The sequence below is a fragment of the Schistocerca piceifrons genome, chromosome 2 (genome assembly GCF_021461385.2).
Source record: "Schistocerca piceifrons isolate TAMUIC-IGC-003096 chromosome 2, iqSchPice1.1, whole genome shotgun sequence".
Classification (NCBI taxonomy): Eukaryota; Metazoa; Arthropoda; class Insecta; order Orthoptera; family Acrididae; genus Schistocerca; species Schistocerca piceifrons.
The window spans coordinates 433,826,013-433,848,305 of NC_060139.1; the positions used below are offsets into that span (position 1 = coordinate 433,826,013).

Consider the following 22,293-nt stretch of genomic DNA (forward strand, 5'->3'; position numbering starts at 1 on the left):
TTCAGCTTCGTCAAAGAACATAAGCTTATTCAATACATAAATGGTTCTCGCCATACACTTTACATGAAACATCCCTTTGGAGCACGGAAAAATACTCCATGAAGTGGTTTTTCGAGGAGGTAATTCGTTGTTAATCCAAAAACTATCAACACAATCTCCTCATATATTTTATGACTGCAAGGTAAATAGAAGAAATCTTTCTTCCTTTTCAAAATGTTTGCAGTAAAAAAAACGCATCTGTAAAAGGGCCCGTAATTTATGCTGTTGTGACAGATACTAACGATTTAGCAAAAAAGCTATTCAGTACGAGTTTCATGGACAATTTTTTCCTGCTCTTTGACGTAGTGAGAGAAACGACCGAAGTATGCTTAAAATTATGGGCTTTGAAATAGCGTGCATTTTTCTTTTATTTTATTTTCAAATACATATATGTGTTAAAAATATCTTTTAAGTACATTTATACGTAATTTGCTGATTTGTTGTATCTCATGTTTGTTTCACTCTCGTTTGTTAAGGGTTGCCTGTGCTAGCTTACAAGTTCACTTTCTCAAATAACTGATGACTGATTTTATGAATGTATCCCGCGGCGCTTTTCAGCTGCTGAACGGTCAAAAAATCGGTTCCATTTTTCGATTCTAAAGAACTTGAAAGCAATAATATTTGCTGATGAGACAAGGTTTTGAAAAAATGTCTTGTTCCCTTTCACTTGTTAAGTTTCGACGATCTCACAGCATACTGATCTAGCTGCTGCCGTTGCTGATACAAACCTTCTTAATTTTAGTACGTACTTTCTCAGCTCCTACGTTAGAAGTCGTTAATTTTCCAACTAAATTTTCACACATGACGCATTGATGCGTAGTTAATTTATACACCAGCAACTTGTAAAGGACAACAACTAATGTTCCAGTTATTTCATGTTAGTACTGGCCACACAAATATATATAATTTTCAGTAAACGAAATGAAAACCAATACATTGTACTTGTTACAACTATAAGCTCACCTCGAAAGTGACTGACGACCGTGGTTGTCCGCGCTGGGTCGTAAACAGTTTCCATTCAGCTTGTTCTGGGCTCTCTCTGCCTATGTGGAGGCCACTCGCGCGTCACATCACCCGACTAATGTGATGCGTTCTGAGAACACATTCAGCTAAGGAAATCGAAGTAAACAGCCTGTCTACGTTAGGTAATCAATGAGTTTATCAAGCAGAAGTAATACTTGTGCATACTTGATATTTTTCGGGAAATTTATCTAAAAACCGTATAGCACGCAAAGGAAGGAACGGTGAATGAATAAAAAGGAACTGTTCGCAGAAAGGAGCGATCAACATTGAACTAGTTCTCAAAGATGAACGATTTTGGCCATGTCTAGCGGGTGAGATACACTACGGCAGGGGTAGGGAAGGTGTAGTGGTGTTTGTGGGAGCATGCAGGGATGTGGTGGAGACAGGGTAGAGCTGCTAAGCGTAATAGGGAGGTTTGGGGAGGGGCGCGGAGAAGGGTAGCGGGAAAGGAGAGAAGTAAAAAGGAAGAAATGTCTAGTGGGTACACTGGGAGAATAGAAGGTTGCCGAGTGCTTGAACTGGGGCAGGGAAGGGTGTAACCGCTCAATATCATTCAATACGATCACGACGACACCCCTCGATCGACGTTAGCACTCGTGGTGTCACTCGCCTTCATACATGGCAGTGGACGTTAGGAAATTCGTGACGCTAGCTCAATGGTCGTCAATTGATGTAAATGTATTTCCCGGCTGACTTTTAATTCAATTGCTGCCACGGGGGTGAAGAGAAAGAACACATCCTGGTGGTACCAGCATTATGCGTACTTAGATGTTCGATTAATCTGAATGGTTTGCAATGATCCAGCGATTCTATTCGAACTCTATGCTGATGTACCGACAAGGACCATTTTCGCAGATAAACATGCAAGTACGTAATGGATGTTCAGTTTCTCAATATAGTTCGTCGCACTCACACATTATACATCCGCTGTAAGAATAATTTCATGCACTTACATTTTTGGTGTCCCACAATATTGGTTGGCTAAATATTATGACGATACGTTGCATACAACTTCCACAGATATTGTTTATCATGTAGTCAAGACTACGTAATGAAGCCAAAATCGTGGGTAAAATTGAAATGTAGTTTGTTTATTAACACTTCTCTTTTCACTAATTAAATATGAAATATGAATCGGGATTGGAGGTGATGATCCTATCCTTTTTTAGTATTTTAGGTCCCCGTTAATTAAAATCTGGTAGTTAATAAGCGAACTATTTTTTATGCTGGCGCGTTGTTTGTATCAGTTACTCCCGCAACCGTCCAAGGATAAGATTCTCTTAATATTCCGCGCACACGCGTTTCACAATCTCATAAAATGCAGAATTACGTAACCTATAGCTTTCCGTTGCGCACAACTTTCGTGGGTTCCACAACCATAATAGTTTCCCAAGAGTATTTTTACCAGCTAACACAAAGTTCAAATTATGTTGTCGGATTCATTTTTACTCCACCCGACAATAAACGTCTCTGATCACTTCGTCACACGTAATGCATTTTAAACGTGCTTGAAGAGTCTCTAAATAATCTCCTTAACGAATTTCGCAGTCGCGAACCACTTTTTCATCGACTAGCCCGATCGCGATAACTGAAGGTAGAGAGCTCAATAATGTGTTACATGTTCTTTTATATGTATTAAAAAACAAACGCGCCCCTATATCTTTCTGTCCCGCTTGGTCTTTGCTACTTTGCTTTTTATTACTTTTCATTTTATTGCTTCTTAGTAATACTGTGCAGTTATTAAAGTTTCGTATTACTTTCCCCTTTTTGATTCTTCCCCGATTTTAATCAATATGATGCTAATTGACACGCCTGCCCGTGAAGTACCGTTATAAGAGGATAGGCAGACGAAGGACAGGAACTAGCGAAGGTTGAGGTTTGGGGGTATCGAAATGTAGGTTATATTGCGGGAAGACTTACTGTCTGCACAATCCAGAATATCTGGTGTTGGTACGAAGGATCCAAATGGCTACAAAATATTTTAGGTGAAGGAGGTACTAACATCCCCACTATTTACAAAATTTAATGTTGGATTATTAAAATCTCCTTGAATGATGATAGTAAATACAGCCATTGGACGCTAGGTCCATGGAAGAAAGCCACTGATAACTTGCAACGCCGTCTGGACCGTTAACATCCTGCTTGCAGCATTCGAGCAGGCACTCTGGCTCCGTTTCGAATCCACTCGGTAGTTTAACGAGGGCCAGTGTGCCGACTAGCCTGGATGTGGTTTTCAGGCGCTTTCCCACATGTCATTAGATGCATTCAAATGTTTATAAACCATTCAAAAGGGGTTGCAACAGGAAGGGCGTCCAGGCGTCCTGTAAAATGTCACATCTGATAATAACCATGCCAACCCCATGTATGTGCGCGATAAAGGGCAAAAGGGAAAGAAGAAGATTGACAAATGTTGACGACAAAGTAGGAATAAAGGCAAAACCATATGCAGTGAAGCGTCCCACAGCTCATCATGGCACCCATTCAGTCAGGTAATAGGAGTCTGCTCATATGGAGGATAGCTATAGATGTTTTAAATGTCTGCACCAAATTCTTCAAAGTGGTGGAAGGGGGAACCTGAGAAAGCAAGCTCTGTGTACTGGCTGCCACAGGCAGGTTGAACAAGCTGCCATTTCCTCAAGCAGTTCTGACTTTACACATGTGCTTACTAGTTTATCATGGTACAACACGACAATCACTTGGTAACAGCAGTTCAGGTCGCCAGTGTTGGCAACGACTAGATACAAAACACTCATGGCACAGAGCCAGCCCGCTTGCATTAGCTTCAGTCGATCCTGAACCAGGGGGCACTCAGTCAGGACTGATGAACAAACTATACAGGTGAGGTGACAGAACCCTGGTGTATCTGTCATGATCTCTTACCGTGACCGATACAGGAACCTACTGCCTGATTGTGTTTACTCGTCTGCTTGCCTGTAGTATCCCACAGGTGATCTATACCTTCAGGTCACCTGGCCTCAGTCATATCGAATACACGTCGGTTGCCATCAACACACATCTTGGCCATCTTCATCAGAACGTAGTACATGCCGGATAGTATTAGCTGTCTCGTCTTTCAATTGCTCATGAGTATTTCACCGAGCATCAGCTTCGAAACAATAATAATTATTCACGTGTAAAAAAATTAAAACATTGGGGAGGACATTGCAACTGGAAATCGATGATAACCATGCAAATCTAACTAGGCTTTTCAACATTAACACTGCAGAATAGCTGTAACTGAGCCACCCCATTATCCTGAATCATTTTCGCAGGAATGGTACCCAGATGTGATCCAACTGTTTGTGCCAAGCATCGAACCAGCATCCTCGGGAGCCTTCATGATGGACACGCCATGGTCGGTGCTGGAACACGGTCTCCCTAACGCTGTGCCCTTCCTCACAGGCAGCACATCAGCTGAGGGGAAGCAGCTACTGAAAGGTAAGTAGCCCACCACTGCTGCTACAGCTCTGGGACTGCCCAGAAGGCCAGAGAACAAAAGAATTATCACACATAAACTACAGTTTTTTCATGTCAGCCAAGATATCTTCACTTCCAGTTCCCAAGTTGTACAGAGACTATAGATTCAGGAATAGACAGACACATACCTCCAGTAGGTCCTGCTGCTTAACTTTCATAAATGGGATAGCACAGTGAAAAAAAATAGTTACAGTACTGTAAGCGTTCTGTCGCGTAGTTCAAGTTTTCTCCACTAGATGGCTCTGCAGTCATGGTGCTGCAGTCTTGTACATAATCCAAATATGCTCCTCCCCACTCCCCTTTCTGCCCATCCCATCCTTTCCCCTTCTCATCCTCTCCCCCTTACCTTACCCTTCCCCACACCTGCCCCTCCCTTGCTCCGTCACCACACTCCACACTATATGACAAAAATTACAAAAGAGTCTAAGATAGTACAACTATCCCAGATGTGGTTTGGAACCCCTCACGCTGCCCAACATTCTCCAGCTAAACTCAGCACAGTATTAAAATAAAGTAATCCAATAATATTTTAGTTTCAATAAGTTAATAAAATAAATAAAAAGTATTCCTTGCACAGGATATCTCTCTTACAAAGTAATATGGTAATACTGTGTGGAATTTTGTGCATACCTTCAATGACAATTTAAAAAAATACATGGACTTTGTAAAACGATGGCGAAGATGTTCTCCCTTTATTATTTCCTATAAAAGATCGTTTAGCATCTGCAGGTTTAGTTGTAAGAAATATGTAATTTTTTATGAAGAATTAGAACGAGTGTACGACACCCTCTCCATAATTCGTTAAAAACCAGTATTTACTTATACAGTGTAATTAACAAATTACTAATCCATTAGTAACTGAATATGAATTTTACTTTAAATAATATTCTGCAGAACTTCAAGAACGCGAAATGAAATCAGCTGTCACTTTTATGTTCATGTTGCTTGTCTTCACCAAAAGATGGCTGCACTGGTAAAATGTTCAAACTGCAATTGCTGTACCACAGTTCGGGTCACAACATAGGTTCAGATTAATTATTTACCACATATATGAGGCTTGTCAAATATCACAATATTCTAAAAGTCTGCAAAAATGCATCAGCAACGCAAAAATGTGCAATGTTTGCATCGAGTATCACGATGTTATTTTACACACACATTCGTCACATTAGTGTCTAAAACATCACTGTGAAGACTTAAGTATGCCATCTCAGTGCCTAAACACATATGGTTTAAGAAAAGTAACAGACAGATGACATTTAAAGTTAGGCCAAAAAAATCGAAACTAGCCTGACCAGAATTAAATCCTAGGCAAACACACAAACATATAGGCATCTGAATGTAATTATTTATGGATACTCTACAAGTAACATCCCATTTTTTTCCGTGAATTTAGGTGGAGCGAAGAAAATGGTTCACTAGAAAACATATAACATGACTAAAGACAATCACAGAGATGTAACATTTCCAAGGGCAATACACACAAACACACACACACACTCACACACACACACACACACACACACACACATACAGAATGAGAGAGAGAGAGAGAGTGAGAGTGAGAAAGGGCGAGGGATAGAGAATACATTCGTAATCTGGGTCTTTATGTTCCATGATTCGTAATTTCTTTTTCGCATAGCTCGCTGTTTATTTTATTTTACTGCTGCTCGCATTGACACATGATAACACAACTTATCACTCTGTTGACTAAAACAGCAACGAAGGAATAGTTATGGACTCATAATCCTAAAGCAACAATGGAATGCTACAAAACTCTTAGTTGTTCAAATGGTTCAAATTGCTCTAAGCACTATGGGACTTAACATCTATGGTCATCAGTCCCCTAGAACTTAGAACTACTTAAACCTAACTAACCTAAGGACATCACACAACACCCAGCCATCACGAGGCAGAGAAAATCCCTGACCCCGCCGGGAATCGAACCCGGGAACCCGGGCGTGGGAAGCGAGAACGCTACCGCACGACCACGAGATGCGGGCTCTTAGTTGTGGTTGGCACACTTTATACATAGGAGTACACCCTCGAGGGTTAACCTTTAAGTTGGATTTGCAGCAGTGCTCATGCGTGATCAATTTCTGTGTATTTAGATAAATTTAATATCTGATACAAAGATCTAATTACCTATAACTTAATTAAGTAGTGCTGAAAAGTGAGCTGGGTGTATTTTAATAAGTTATGAAAGGATCTTACAGTTTGAAAAGTGTGGTACAGCACCAAACTTTGTCGTTAATGAGTGGTGCTTAACCTGAAGTTTTTACCAGTTACGTTAATGTGCAAAATGCACGCATCTGAATAAGTAATGTAGACGGTTTAGATGTGGAAAATATATAATTTCATTGTCCGTTATACTTACAAAATGACCGAGCGAGGTGGCGCAGTGGTTAGACACTTGACTCGCATTCGGGAGGACGACGGTTCAGTCCCGCGTCCGGCCATCCTGATTTAGGTTTTCCGTGATTTCCCTAAATTCTCCAGGCAAATGCCGGGATGGTTCCACTGAAAGGGCGCGGCCGATTTCCTTCCCCATCCTTCCCTAATCCGATGAGACCGATGACCTCGCTGTCTGGTCTCCTTTCCCAAACAACGCACGCACTTAAAAAATGTGCAAAATCTTTCATATTTCGAAAACAATATTCATTTATTTTGGTCGAATTTTCGTAGAGATTCACATTATACTTGCATATTATAGTAAGCATGCAAGCTGTGTGTATTTTAATAGGTAAGACACACAATGTGGTGTGTGTGTGTGTGTGTGTATGTGTGTGTGTCCGTGCATTTGTATATTTGTTTGTACTCCATAAATCACAAATAATTTTATCAAAGGTTTTACTTTCTACATATTGACCCTTGGGAATGTTACACTTCTGTTACCATCTTTGCTTGTGTGTATATAAACGAAGCAGTCATTCTAAAATTTTAAGTATATTTGACAATAAAACCCTGTCTACATTCCTTCCCGAAATCGCATTTTGCTGTTGTCTGCGAGAGTGCGGTGTTTTACGTAGAATATTTTTATTCTATGTTGTTGTTGATTACAGGGAACAGAATCTGTAAATGTTTAAGAGAGACTGATTCGTAAACGGTTTGGAGAGCAATACTTCCGATTGCAGTAGTTTGTTTCATACTTAACCTTGACTAAGTCAATCATTTGCAATAACTGTCGATCAGTATCATAGATTGTCTTGTGGTAGTGATACATTAGCTTGGCCCTTCCAGAATTGGTGGTGAAAAACGAGTTGTTACACCTTGAATATGACTAAATAATTACGTTCAGAAAGCCTATTTGTTTGTGTTTTCCAAGTATTTTATCCTGATCGGGCTAGTTTCGATCTTTTAGACCAACCTTTAAATGTCAACTGTCTGTTATTTTACTTAAACCATACTGAAATTGCATACTTCAGAGTTCACAGTCATGTTTCAGAAACCAATTTTCCGAATATGTGTGGAAGATAACGTCATGATACTTGAATTAAACATCGTTATACTTGACTTAACATTGTGATACTCGACGTAAACAATGCACTTTTTTGAGTTGTTGATGCATTTTTGCAGGCTTTTAGAATATTGTGACATTTAACAAGCATCATAGATGGGATAAATAATTAACTGGAGCCTCTGTTGTGTCTTTCACTGTGGTATAGCAATTGAACTTTGAACGTTATACCATTGCAACCATCTGTTGGTGAAACCAAGCAACAGGAGCAGAAAAGCATCGGTTGTTATTATTTTGCATTTTTGAATTTTTAGGGAATATTATTCAAAGAAAACTCATGTTCGATTGCTATGCATGAGTAATTTGTTAGTTGCTTTGGATAAGCAGATATTGGTTTGCAACCATTTATGGAGACTATGTTATATACTCATTCTAATATTCCGTAGCGACTTATATATTTCTTCCAATGAAATTGCAGATGCAACTTGTGAGCCAGCACATAAAGTATTTTTTATATTCAGTAATGAACAGAAAAAACAGTTTACAATGTTTTTACCGTCATTTTTTGCAATTCAGCTATTTATTAAGTGTGTGTGTCTGTGTGTGTTTTTATTTATTTATTGAAACTACATTCTGATTGGGCTAGCTCATATTAAGACTACATTGAGATTGGCGGGAGAGTGAAGGAAAGGAGGAGAAGAGGAGGGGAGGGGTTGCAAACCACAACTGGGCTGGTTCCACTGTCTCAAACATTTGCGTTTTTTTATTTTTTAAATTTTTTAAAATTTTCCATAGGCTGGGTATGGGTGGTGAACGAGATTATGCAAGGAAAGAGGGAGGGTAAAGGGAGAGGAGGGGGTCTGGTTTTATGATGTCACATGGCTACAGAATCGCTTCTGCAGCACCAACTAGTGGTGCAAGCTTGAACTGAGGACCAGAATGACCATAACCATAACACTAATAGTAATGCAGTGCGCCTTCCACTGCACTGGGTACACAAATTTGCCAACCAAATCTTAAAAAGTTACCTATTAATATGTAACTTTGCCCTCTGTCTGCTATAAAAGAAAACCTTTATGAGCACTGTAGTAATGTGTTGGCGTTCACTGCACTGTCTTGTGGAAATAAACCACCTTTAGAGGTGAATCATTCACAGAAAAACGCTAATATCAGTACTCTCATTCAGTCTTGTGTTCCAGTATTGGTTAATGGAGAACTTGGTGTCTCGTATTACCAGTGTTTATCATTCCTTCACATCTTGCAAAGATTGATATAGCATATCAAAGGTTCCATACACATCTCAGAGTCATAAAAATATAGATTAGTGGTCAAGTAACATCGCTACCACATAGTTATTAAAATATTATCGTATTAGCTGTTGAACTATTTATCTCGCTAGCAGACTGGATGTTCAGGGTTCTATCACAACGAAGAACCCCAACATGTGCTCTTTTATTGCAAAACGGCGCACTACTATGTCTTTCTTTAAGTGAAATTTTCTTTTAAAAGCTCTAGTATTAGATAAGTCCATAGATCGAATAAAGCTGTTGGATGGCGTTGTCTAGGATTAGTTTATCTTAAAGTAGATACATACAAATTTATCAGCATCAACGTGAGTGTGGGTCAGTGATGCGAGTGAACGGAATTCCTCTAGACTTGAACGACAATTTTTACTGTTAACTATTTCAGTATTACATCTTTTCTACAAATAATAATGGACAAAGTATACCACTAATTACTAAAACTGTGCACTTTAATAAATTATGGAACCTCGTACGTTAGATGGCCGCAATTACGACGATAACTTTGTGCAGATACATATTTGTAGGTACTACGTTTGTAACAGACCACATCTGAATGACAGTGCTTTGGGAATCCTGCCGTGTAGTTGTGTTTAACATTGTTTCTTCAATTATCTATCTTCTGAAGCGTAATTCTATATACAGTCTCCAGTATGAACATCACAAGAAAAAATTTTCTTGATTAATGCGAAGATTTCGAATAACTATTGTTTAAAACTGGCATTAAATTTTAAGGCTAACATTTGTTACGGCACGCGAGTTTCATAGACGTGACTAGCTCATGTCGATATGTTCTGTAGAAACAGTTTCTTTGGAACTCGGACGACCTACTCTTTGTTTGCAAAGCCATATGCAAGTAATACATTCCAGCGAAGATATCAGTTGTGACGTATTTGAACTCCCACGAGAATTTCATCTTGTGTGTGAACGTACCGTGTTAACCGTAGCTTGGACAGAAAGGATTGCAGGATTAACTGAAGTATGCAAACCAAAAAGACTAAAATTGTAACTGTTTCACAACCCGCACTGGACTAGCCCCAGGCTTGTGGAATTTTTGTCACGTTTCATTGCCAGATGACAGCGAGGGTGCACAAATAAGAATAGTGCGAGCATCACAGGTTTGTTTTACCTCGGTTCGCAGAAGGAGTCATTTTTCCCACGCGCTATTTCCAAGTACAGCTGCAGAACAATCTTAACTATAGGACTGCAGTGCAACCGCATTCAGTAAACAATGAACTCGCAAACTGCGGTTATGGTTCCGCATCAGCTTGGAATATTTCACAACAAATGATAATTTGTGCCCGACCAGGACTCGATCCCGTATTTCCTGCTTGTCACAAGTGGTTGCCTTAGAAACACTTTTTTTATCCTCGCATTCCTGAAATTATCTAAAACTACAAAAAAAGGGGGACCTAATGCCACCGCCACTTTTACCTTAACCACATCAGCTATCCAAGCATGCTTCAAGAAACGGCTCAAATGTCAGTTTGCCCTTGTGCTGTAACAAGGCAATGACGAGAGAGAATAGCCTCTTGCCCTGTGCGGGAAACACGGTAAACATAGTGGGAGCACAAAGGCGAGTAGGCAGCAGGACAAATGGAGATGTGGGCCGCTCCTGGAATCGTGCTCGGACAGCCAGAGTTGTTCAGGCGACGGCTCGCGACAAGCGGGAAATCTGGGTTCGAGTCCTCGTACGGTACATATTTCTATTTGTTCGGAAACATTCTACGGCTGATGCAGAACCATAATCGCAATTTGCGAGTTCATTCTTAAACCTATAGGACTTATGTCTTTGACATATATGGGTTCTAGAATTTTGGAACGTGTTTTATGCTCCCGTACCATAACATATCTGAAGAACGAAAATCTCTGTAGGAGCGAGCATGGGCTGCGGAAACAACGATCAATGAAATGCAGCTCGCTCTATTTGTCCACGAGATCCAGAAAGCCGCAGACAGCGGCGCTCACGTTGAAGCCCAGTTCCTTGACCAGCAGAAGGCATTCGATACAATTCCGCACTACCATCAAATGACAATTTTCGAGTGTGCAAAATATCAAACCGCCTGTGTAATTGGAATGAAGAGTTTCTAGCAAACAGAACACAGCGTGTCATTCTCAGACATAAAAGTACTGTGAACAACTCCAAGTGAATGATACAGGACCATTAATTTTCACAATATAGGCGTCTACAAGTGTCGTAGTAAATAACTTTGGAAGGTCCATGAGATTTTCCTAAGACGATGCTCTTATGTAGAGATAAATCGCAGTGCCGGACAATTATAGCGAAATACAGGAAGACCTGCAGAGGGTCGACGCTTGGTACAGGTATTGGCAGAAATGTAACATGTCAGGCAGAAAGATCCGTTATTGTATAGTTCCAAGATTGAAGAACAGTCACTGGAAGCGATATGAGTTGGAAGGACCACATAAGACTAATCGCAGGTAAGGCGTATGTCAGACAGATTCACTGGGTGAATCCTCAGGAAGTGCAGTCCACCCACTATCGTCTGACCAATATTTATTTATTGCTCTGGGATACGTACTAGGTAGGACTGACAGAGGAAATAAAGCAGATCCAAATAAGAGCAACGCGTTTAGCTACAGGTTTATTTAGCAAGCATGAAAGCATCACAAATATTCAGTCATCTCCAGTGCCAGACACTGTAAGAGGGGTATTCTGCATCACGGTTTAGTTTATTCTTAAAGCCCCGAGAGCATGCGTTTCTAGAAGAGTCAAGCAATATATTGTTCCTCCTATACCTCGCAAAAAGATCATACAGTAAAATTAGACAGATTCGAGGTCACACGGAAGTCTATCAACACTCATTTTTCCGGCAAACCGTTCGCGATTGGAGCAGGCACGTACTTTCGGCCACACACCGTAAAGTGGCCTGTGAAGCATGGATGTAGATGTGTCCTGTCTGTCTTGCAATTAAGAGTGTATGTCGAGTTTTTAGGTAAGTGCTGTGGCGCTGCCAGGCGGGAACATTTGTGTGCAGTGTTGCATCTTTCGCTTGCAGTGGCCAGGCTGGCTGCACTGCAAGACAACTTCCCTCAGCTCGTGCACCCCGCGCTACGCCGCGCCTCCGAGACCACCTGGCTGCGCGCCGCACCGCTGGTGCGCTCCTTCTACTTCGGCGACGACTCCATCGGCAGCGCCGCTACCGAGGACGTACTCAACGTGAGTCCACTGCTTGCCAACTGCGCCTTCAGTCTTCGCGCACCTGATCAATTGTAGTACTGCTCCACACTTGTGAGGCTAGAACTGCTAAAATGTCGGAACCATTAGGGAACGTACTGCTAATCTGGAGCGGATGTTACGAGTAGAACAACCTCTCGCCAATCCCCTAATACTGCTACGAGGGTTGGATAAGAAGTACTGGCAACAATGCCGTAACGTAAAGGATGTGCGGCAAATGCTGTGCGCTCCGTCTGTAGATTACTGCGAAAGGTCAGTTGAAGTAGTGCAGTGAGCGGCGACAGCTGTGTGCGTGGTGTCTGAATGTGCAGGAGGCTAGTTCAAGCACCCTAACAAACGGTCACTGCAGGCTACCTTTGTCCCGCACTGAGAAGAAAGTCACTTTTTGACCAGTCTAGTGTGGTAGTTGAAGATAGCAAAACAAAAGCCGAAGACCGGCCGCTGTGGCCGAGCGGTCCTAGGCGCTACAGTCGGGAACCGCACTGCTGCTACGGTCGCAGGTTCGAATCCTGCTTCGGGCATGGATGTGTGTGATGTCCTCAGGTGTTAACTCCCATAGTGCTTAGAGCCATTTGACCCAAAAGCCGAAGTTTTAAATTTCACGTTCAAGAAATCGTTGATGCAGGAGTAACGTACAAATATACCATTGTCTGATCCGTATGGACGGCATAGTAATAAGCATCCCTGGCGTAGAGAAAAAAAGTAAAAGAGCTGAAAACAAATAAGTCACCAGATCCAGATGAATCCCAGTTCGGTTTCTCAGAGAGAACTCTACGGCGCTGGCTCCTTACCTAGCTTGCTTTTATCGCTGATGTCTCGGCCAGCTCAAAGTCCCAAGCGACTGGAAAAATGCACTAGTGACTCCTGTACATAAAAATGGCAAAAGAGCATACCCGGAAATTGCAGGCCAATATCCCAGTGCGGAATCCTTGAACATTTTCTCAGTTGTAATATATTTCCTTGAGACCAAGAAGCTTTTGTCCACAAATGAGCATAGTTTTAGAAAGCATCGCTTGTGCGAAACTCAGTTTGTCCTTTTCTCATTTGAGAACTACGGTAAAAGAACAACAGGCAAATTTCATATTTCTAGACTTCCAGAAATCGTTTGAAACGATACCTCGCTGCAGGCTGTTGAAGGTACGAGCATATAGAATAGGTTTACAGATACGTTAGGGCCTCGAAGACTTCTTAACTTGCAGAACCCAGTGTGTTGTCCTCGATGGCGAGTGTTCATCAGAGACAAGGGTATCGTCAGGAGTTCTCCAAGGAAGTGTGATAGGATGACTGTTATTCTCTGTATACATTAATGACTTTGCGGACAGGGGGGTGGGGGGGGCAGTAATCTGCGGTTCTTTGCTGATGATGCTGTGGTGTACGGTAGGACGTCGTCGTTGAGTGACTGCAGAAAGATAAAATGACTTAGACAAAATTTCTAGTTGATGTGATGAATGGCAGTTGGCTCTAAATGTAAAAAAAATGTAAATTAATGCGGATGAGTAAGAAAAACAAATCCATAATGTTAGTACTGCCCTGCTTGTCACAAAAAATGTTCAGATGTGTGTGAAATCTTATGGGACTTATCTGCTAAGGTCATCAGTCCCTAAGCTTACACACTACTTAACCTAAATTATCCTAAGGACAAACACACACACCCATGCCCGAGGGAGAATTCGAACCTCCGCCGGGACCAGCCGCACAGTCCACGTGCTTGTCACAGTCATGCCGTTTATATGGGCGTAACGTTGCAAAGCGACATGAAATGGAGCGACCGTGTGAGGATTGTGGTCGGCTTCGGTTTACTGGAAGAATTCTAGGAAAGTTCGGTTCATCTCAAAAGGAAACCATATATAGGACGCTACTGCGGCCTATTCTTGAGTACTGCTGGAGTGTTTAGGATCCGTACCAGTTAGGATTAAAGGAAGGCATCAAAGCATCTCAGAGGCGGGCTGCATTTGCTGCTGGTTTGTTCGAACAACACGCAGATATTACAGAGAAGCCTCGGAAACTCAAATGTGGGTCCCTATAGCGACGGCTACACACTTTTCAAGCAACGCTATTGAGAAAATTCAGAGAACCAGCCTCTGAAGCTGACTGCAGAATGATTCTACTTTCTCCAGTATACGCAGCGAGTAAGGAACTCGAAGACGAAATACGAGGAATTAGGGTTCCTACGGAGGCTTGTATAAGATTGTTTTTCCCTCGCTATATATGGGAGAGGAACAGAAGGAAATAACGAGTAGTGGTACGGGGCAGATCTCAGAATATCTATGTAGACGTAGAACTATCTTTTGTTTGGTTAACTCTGTCACCTTTTGCACTGTGTCCCATTACACTTCATGACAATGCACAACGCCACACGGCAAATCCGATAATGGAACATCCACTGTATTCATCCGATATGAGTCCTTGCGACTATGATCTTTTCGCCAAAATGAAATAATCTCTTCGTGGCACCCGCTACAACACAAGCGAAGGCATCATCCGTGCCATAGGGCATACTTGCGAGACATCGACAGCCATGGGCGCGCTGAAAGTATACGACGCCATCCACCTGTGTGGGGGAAGGTTGTCAAGATGTGATTGTATTGAGGGCCTGTAATGTCAGTTAAGTCTGGTATGAATTATAACTGTGTTTCCACTACAGTTTATCCAACTCTTGTATACGGAATTTGCTTCGCCCACGAGCCGTGACACAGCCGTACATATATAGTGAGCAAACACGTTCCAGTAAGGGAGGCAAACGAGGTTAGCTCGGTCCTGAGTTACACTCGCGAGCGAGCATTTAAACAGTCGCCTACTTGCTTCGTTTTGGAGTGACTTCTGATGATATTCATACCATTCAGGGCATGCTGTAAATTGGTGAAGTTTAGCGTAAGATACAATTTCGGGAAGCTCTCATTAATAAATGAGAAATCGGGATGCCATTATGATATATTTAATTTAATTAACTTCCATAAACTTTACAATAATGTGCTTCTGATTTTGATAAACGTAACTAAATCAAAAGAGGACAACGTGTATGGTTATAGCCAATGCGGAGGCCTTAGTTCAATTGTGTCTAAGCGCCTGCTAATTCAGACGGTGCACAGCAAAATCTACTATGTATTTTTGTACTAACGGGTGAACTCTTCCCGTTTAGCAAAAGTGGAAGTTAACTACATTGCAGTGATGTAACAGTTATGGTCAATGACTGAGAGACTTCGCCTGGCATTTGTTGTATCAAAAATGAATTATTATTGCTAATACTTATAATAAAAGTTATGACTGTTTAGCGGCCCTTCTTCGGGTTATCCGCGCTCTGTACTTGAGCGTGCTGCGAGCCACCACGCACCAAAGGCTTAGCACAGCATATGCGTTGCCCAAGCTCTCCGTGTCTTATGAAAAGCCTCCCGTTGCAGTTTGACTACTACTGCTTGACAAAATACTGTAGTGACTCACACAAAATTTAATTAAAGAAATTACGAAAATGTGCATGATTACGGCTAGGTATGTCACTCTAAAAAATAGTAGATCGTGAGAGCCACAACTAATGCCCGTGATCCACGTTCCTTTTCAAACTACAAGGTTCTTTTTCAGTTCGTCGTAAACTCGTTAATGTTTATACATAGTCCATTACAAAATCTCGTGGACTGAATTCATGTAATTTCCAACAAACAGTTTGAACGGACGTCGCCTACGGTGTAAGTGGATTTGGTGGTAAAAGAAAGACTGACAGATGTGAATGAACAAAACAGGTGAGTTCGCAATTATCATTTATTTAAAAATGATGTTTGGTTTCGTCCTTTATGTAGGCGATATTCATATCTAAAGCACCATATGACTCTGTAGTCATACGGTGCACTGAACAGCGGTATGATGCGTTGTATATGAAGGCGGCCACCGTAAAAGCGGAAACCGGTCATAATTTTGAAAAAAATTGTTATTGCGATCTTCACTGCTTTATTAATTGATAATCAATATAATTCTAAAAGTGTACATTGTGCGTGCCGCTAAAATTCAGAAACGAGTCCCAGTACGATCAAGTTATATGGTGTGGTAGCCCTTTATCCCCCATTCAGGAAGAAGATTCCCCTTTTTAGCTGAAAACCGTGATTTTGAATATATAAAGGCTGGGAAGTTTGGCCCTTTATAAATTTCTAGAAAACGGTAGTTTGACAACTCTACTTACGACTTTATATTTTTACAAACATTATACACATGAACAACGATACATTACTAACTAAATTTTGTCACGATTATCTTTGGCGGTTGCATATATTATCTCTGGTGTATCTTTTCTTCGTATTCTAAAAGTACAGGAAAGTAATCGAGGCAGTATTTTTGTCTAAACTGGCCAAACAGGAAGAAATTTTAATGTCAGATATAAAGAACACATTAGAAAAAGCGAGAATGATCAGTCGAGCTTTTTTCTACACTTGAAAAATCAAAACCACACTGCCGGTACAATCGAAAATACTCCATGCCCTACACCGAATACCAAAATGTGTTCTAATGAACATTCTTGAAGAACTGGAAACCTAAATATACACGAGAAAATACCACTACAAATATTCAACGAGCATACAGAATTTAGGCACAAATACCACCTCAAATACTTTATTGAAGTTTTAGAACACGAAAAAGGATGAATCGGAATTAACATGTGCAACAACCAAAGATAATCGTGAAAAATTTATTTAATAAAATAATATCGCTGTTCATCTGTATAATTTTTGTAAACATATAACGTCGTAAGAGTAGAACTGGCAAACATTTTTCAGTAAATTCACGTCATTTACCTTGTAATAAGACATTGACAATTATAAGTCAGTTCACTCATGTCGTAACATGGACGTCACATCATTTTAGCTTTAATATAAATGACATTCACATTTATAAACAGTCTCACCAAAACTGTATTCGCAAGTACCTGATAATGGTGATAAACACCGAAACAGTGTGTCGCTAATAATGATTAATTATTATAAGCAGCTATTTTAGTGCATCTTTCGAATAATCTCACGCTTTCGCTCTAGTGGTTCAAAACAACTCAACTAATTTAACCAGCTGTCATCTTCTCCTCCGTCCTGTAATCTTGAACCCTTTTGTGCCGCTTAGTCATCTGCTTTCATCATTCCCAGTCCTGCCATAACCCACAGTCTTCCAATGCGTTTCTATCGCATTACCATTTTTATTAACACTATTATTATTGCTCTAACTAAACCTACTAAGCACTGTCGCCTATAAAACCGGAGCGACAATGCCCCGACATTTTGCACTACATTAACAACCTGTCTCTGATGACCGCGTCGTCGACGAGATGTTACAGAATAACTTTCCTTCTTATTCTCAATCTTCTACAATTTTAACTTACTTACCTTTTACTTTGGCAGGTGTTTCCACTCGCATGCAGTTGCCTGTTCTCAGATGCCACAAGATTTTATCCTAGAAATCTTCTCCCGATAGACTTTGGCTATAGTTCCACTCCACGTTCCACTCGGTCTCCCTCGGTTCCTTCTCCATGGCGGAGACCAGGTGAGCAAACGCATCGGCCATGTTCTTCCTCCGTCTATCGGGCATGTCCGTACCAATGCTCGAGCATCAGTCCTATCTGTGACTGGTTCCATCGCATTTTATCTCCATTATTACGTATTCATTCCTCAGTCGATCAAAGCGAGTGCCCTCATGCTCCTGTCCATTTCAGCAGCCTCATTTTCTCCCCTTGTCTCTCGTTCAGTGTCCAACGCTCTCTCCCATATGCCAGAAAGCTTTAAATCACTTTCCGGAGCACTACTTTTTTAGTTCGTCTGTGTATGTATCGACTCTTTAAGATACCATTTAACTATCTGACAGCTACCCTCACTTATCTTGTACTGTTGGATAGTGCACTTCACAATGGATGATTTTATCGATTAGTGAACCCATATACTTGAACACTTCCACATTTTTTTCCCAGCCAAATTCAAAATCCGAATCCTCACCTTGCCGACTTCAACAATGGGACATTCTGTTCTATCTATATTGACTGTTAGTCTCTATTGCTTATAAGCATGCATTAGCTTTCTCATTTGATACAGGACATCATTCTTATCTAGAGCCATAAGTACCTCATCGTTGTCAAACAGTGATGAGTATAAACTTTGATGCTGTACTGCTACACCCAGATTTCTTCACTGTCTTATCCGGTAACCAAGAACAACTTCTAATTACAGCTTAAATAAGGCTGGCGACATAGAACATCCTTGTCTCGTTTCTTTACTTGTTTTAAAACTTTCTATATACTACCACCAACCTTCACAATTGCCTAGCATTGGTGGTACATCCTTCTCACCAACTCTATTAATGCACCATCCACTTCAACATTTTCCTGTGCTGTCCATAGTAACTTCCTTGGCACTGAAACATAGGCCTTTTCTAAATAAAAATACAATGGAGATCTTAATTTTCGTGATTATTTTCTGTGACATATGGCGTTCACAAAAAATATTATCAACACAGCTTTTCCCAGCAATATCACCCAACTGTTATTGAGACACAGAGACATGGACAGTCTTCCCCAGCCTGTGCTTTGCTACACTGCTGAACAACTTACTCACCGAATCCACTACACTAATATCCCCATAATTACTTGCATCTCTCCTGATCCCTTTCTTATACAGGGCGGTAAAATACCATATCATCCTTTTTGGGGTTATTCATCTCCTTGAGCCACATCATTAAATAAATAGTAGTTACTAGCGCTTCTACTACTTTACATTCTTCGTACTTCAACAATTAAACTACTATACCTCCAGGACAGGCTGCCTTTCCATTTTTTATTTTTTTTTATTTTTGAAGGGCTTTCATTGTCAGCCGCCTTTTTCAAATGATGGATCTCCACTTCAGCTCTTCTCGAAACTCTTCCCCAATAACAACGTGCTTAAATTTGGTCTTATTTCGCTCCTTTTTCCCCGAATTCTTGTTAGTTTTGTGTTTTTCGTCTAGTTTATGGCCGTTACTAGTTCCATGAATCAGTGATGATACGTTCATTTCTCGACTGCCAAAACTGGAAGACAAAATATGTGTTTTAACAGCACTGTGATGACTGAATAGTGAAGTTCACAGTGTAGTACCGAAAAAGAGCCCAGAAATTGCGGACAGCGTAACAGATGTTTGGAAACGTATTTTTAGATTATTTCCCCCTTCCAACCACTGTTTGACGCGTATGTTGCAGTACACCGATGTGGGGTAGAGTCTCTTCTGAAGCCTCTGAGCTACAGTGTGGTTATAATAAAAGCCTCGCTCCTCAGCCAGTGTAGACTGGAAACTATTAGCAGTATGTGTACAAAGTCTTAGGAACGATGTTCAGAGTGCGCGAAGCAGTATTTGCGTTGTTAATAGAGTTAGTATCATGACTAGACGTTAGGCGCCGGTACTAGTACGGCGATGCAGGGTTGAAACACAAGCATCAGTGGGCATTACAACTGCAGACAGACAACAGGGATCTGGACAAGATGAGCGGGGCTTTACTCGTAAAGATGTTTTATCAAAACATCTGTAGTGCTGCTCCTCTTCGCTAGTATCGACAATTCAAAGGAATACGGAGAGGTCCGGCTCCATGGGAACTGCTCCTGGGAAAGGCCGACGGCCAATTGCGCCACAGATTGTTGAAGTTAGTGTTGCCATGGCTGAGAATACTGTACGCAATGTGCGCTCTTCAAGCAGTGAGCGAACTTTGTCACGACAGCTCAACATTCCACGGCCCACCGTCCGAAAAGTGCTGCGAACATTTTGAAATGGTCTCTCTAGTGCAGTTCCAGGCTGTTGCGGATGCAGATGGTCGTCACATTCAGCAATATTTGTAACCTGGAACGTAAACGCGGCACGCAATTAACACATGTTACCATCTCATGTGGAAACTAAATGTGTTTCTTTCAACTGTTTATTCGTTCAGTCTTTTCCACATGTTCTTACAAATATTTCCACAGAGTTTCATTGTTCTACTATCACTCGTTTTCCATGGGGCCCTCTCAAGTGGCGAAAGTTTAATTATTACCGCTACGTTCATCACACCCGTCGCTGTGTTACTGTTGCAACATTTTTTATCTATCATGACTGTGTTTGCAATTTTTAAATGACTTACCAGTAGCTGTTGTTGATGTTGTTGTTGTTGTCATTGTCTTCAGTTCAGAGACTGGTTTCATGCAGTTATCCATTCTACTCTATCCTGCGCAAGCTTCTTCATCTCCAAGTACTACTGCAACCTACGTCCTTCTGAATCTTCTTAGTATATTCATCTCTTGGTCTCCCTTTACGGTTTTTACCCTCCATGCTGCTCTCAAATACTAAACTGGCGATCCCTTGATGCCTTAGAACATGTCCTACCAATCGATCCCTTCTTCTAGTCAACTTGTGTCACAAATTCCTCTTCTCACCAATTCTATTCGGTACCTCCTCATTAGTTACGTGATCTGCCCATCTAATCTTCAGCATTCTTCTGTAGCACCGCTTTTCGAAAGCTTATGTTCTCTTCTTGTCCAAACTATTTATCGTCCATGTTTCTCTTCCATCCATGGCTGCACTCCACACAAATACTTTCAGAAAAGACTTCCTGAACTTAAATCTATACTCGATGTTAACAAACTTCTCTTCTTCAGAAACGCTTTCCTTGCCATTGCCAGTCTACATTTTATATTCTCTCTACTTCAACCATCAACAGTTATTTTGCTCCCAAAATAGCAAAACTCATCCACTACTTTAAGTTTCTCATTTACTAATAATTCCCTCAGCATCACCTGATTTAATTCGACTACATTCTATTATCCTCCTTTTGTTTCTGTTGATGTTCATCTTATATCCTCCTCTCAAGACACTGTCCATTCCGTTCAACTGCTCTTCCAAGTCCTTTGCTGTCTCTGACAGAATTACAATGTCATCGGCGAACCTCAACGTTTTTATTTCTTCTCCATGGACTTTAAAACCTACTCCAAATTTTTCTTTTGTTTCCTTTACTGCATGCTCAATATACAGATTGAATAACATCGGGGAGAGGCTACAACCCTGTCTCACTCCCTTCCCAACCGCTGCTTCCCTTTCATGCCCCTCGACTCTTATAACTGCCTTCTGATTTCTCTATAAATTGTAAATAGCCTTTCGCTCCATGTATTTCCCTGTATATGACCCCTGCCACCTTCAGAATTTGAAAGAGAGTATTCCAGTCAACATTGTCAAAAGCTTTCTCTAAGTCTACAAATGCCATAAACGTGGGTTTGCCTTTCCTTAATGTATCTTCTAAGAGAAGTCATAGGGACAGTATTGCCTCACATGTTCCAACATTTCTACGGAATCCAAACTGATCTTCCCTGAGGCCGTCTTCTACCAGTTTTTCCACTCCTCAGTAAAGAATTCATGTTAGTATTTTGCAGCCGTGACTTATTAAACTGATAGTTCGGTAATTTTCACATCTGTCAACACCTGCTTTCTTTGGGATTGGAATTATTATATTCTTCTTGAAGTCTGAGGGTATTTCGCCTGTCACATACATCTTGCTCACCAGATGGTAGAGTTTTGTCATGGTTGGCTCTCCCAATGCTATCAGTAGTTCTAATGAAATGTTGTCTACTGCTGGGCCCATGTTTCGACTTAGATCTTTCAGTGCTCTGTCAAACTCTGCACGTAGTATCATATCTCCCATTTCATCAACGTCCTCCTCCATCTCCATAATATTGTCCACAAGTACATCGCCCTTGTACAGACCCTCTATATACTCCTTCCACCTATCTGCTTTCCCATCTCTTCTTAGTATCGGTTTTCCGTCTGAGCTCTTGATATTCATACAA

The 22,293-nt window shown here is 41.0% G+C and overlaps 1 protein-coding gene across 3 annotated transcripts in view; it reads left to right on the forward strand.

The window, feature by feature from the left end:
• Window positions 1-22,293, forward strand: part of LOC124777181 (esterase E4-like) — a 213,073-nt gene that overhangs the window by 136,674 nt on the left and 54,106 nt on the right. For all 3 annotated transcript variants that reach the window (XM_047252492.1, XM_047252493.1, XM_047252494.1), the window contains 2 exons: window positions 4,335-4,500; window positions 12,318-12,478. In XM_047252492.1, the coding sequence (XP_047108448.1) occupies window positions 4,335-4,500; window positions 12,318-12,478 (327 nt within the window). The remainder of the gene's footprint in view (window positions 1-4,334; window positions 4,501-12,317; window positions 12,479-22,293) is intronic.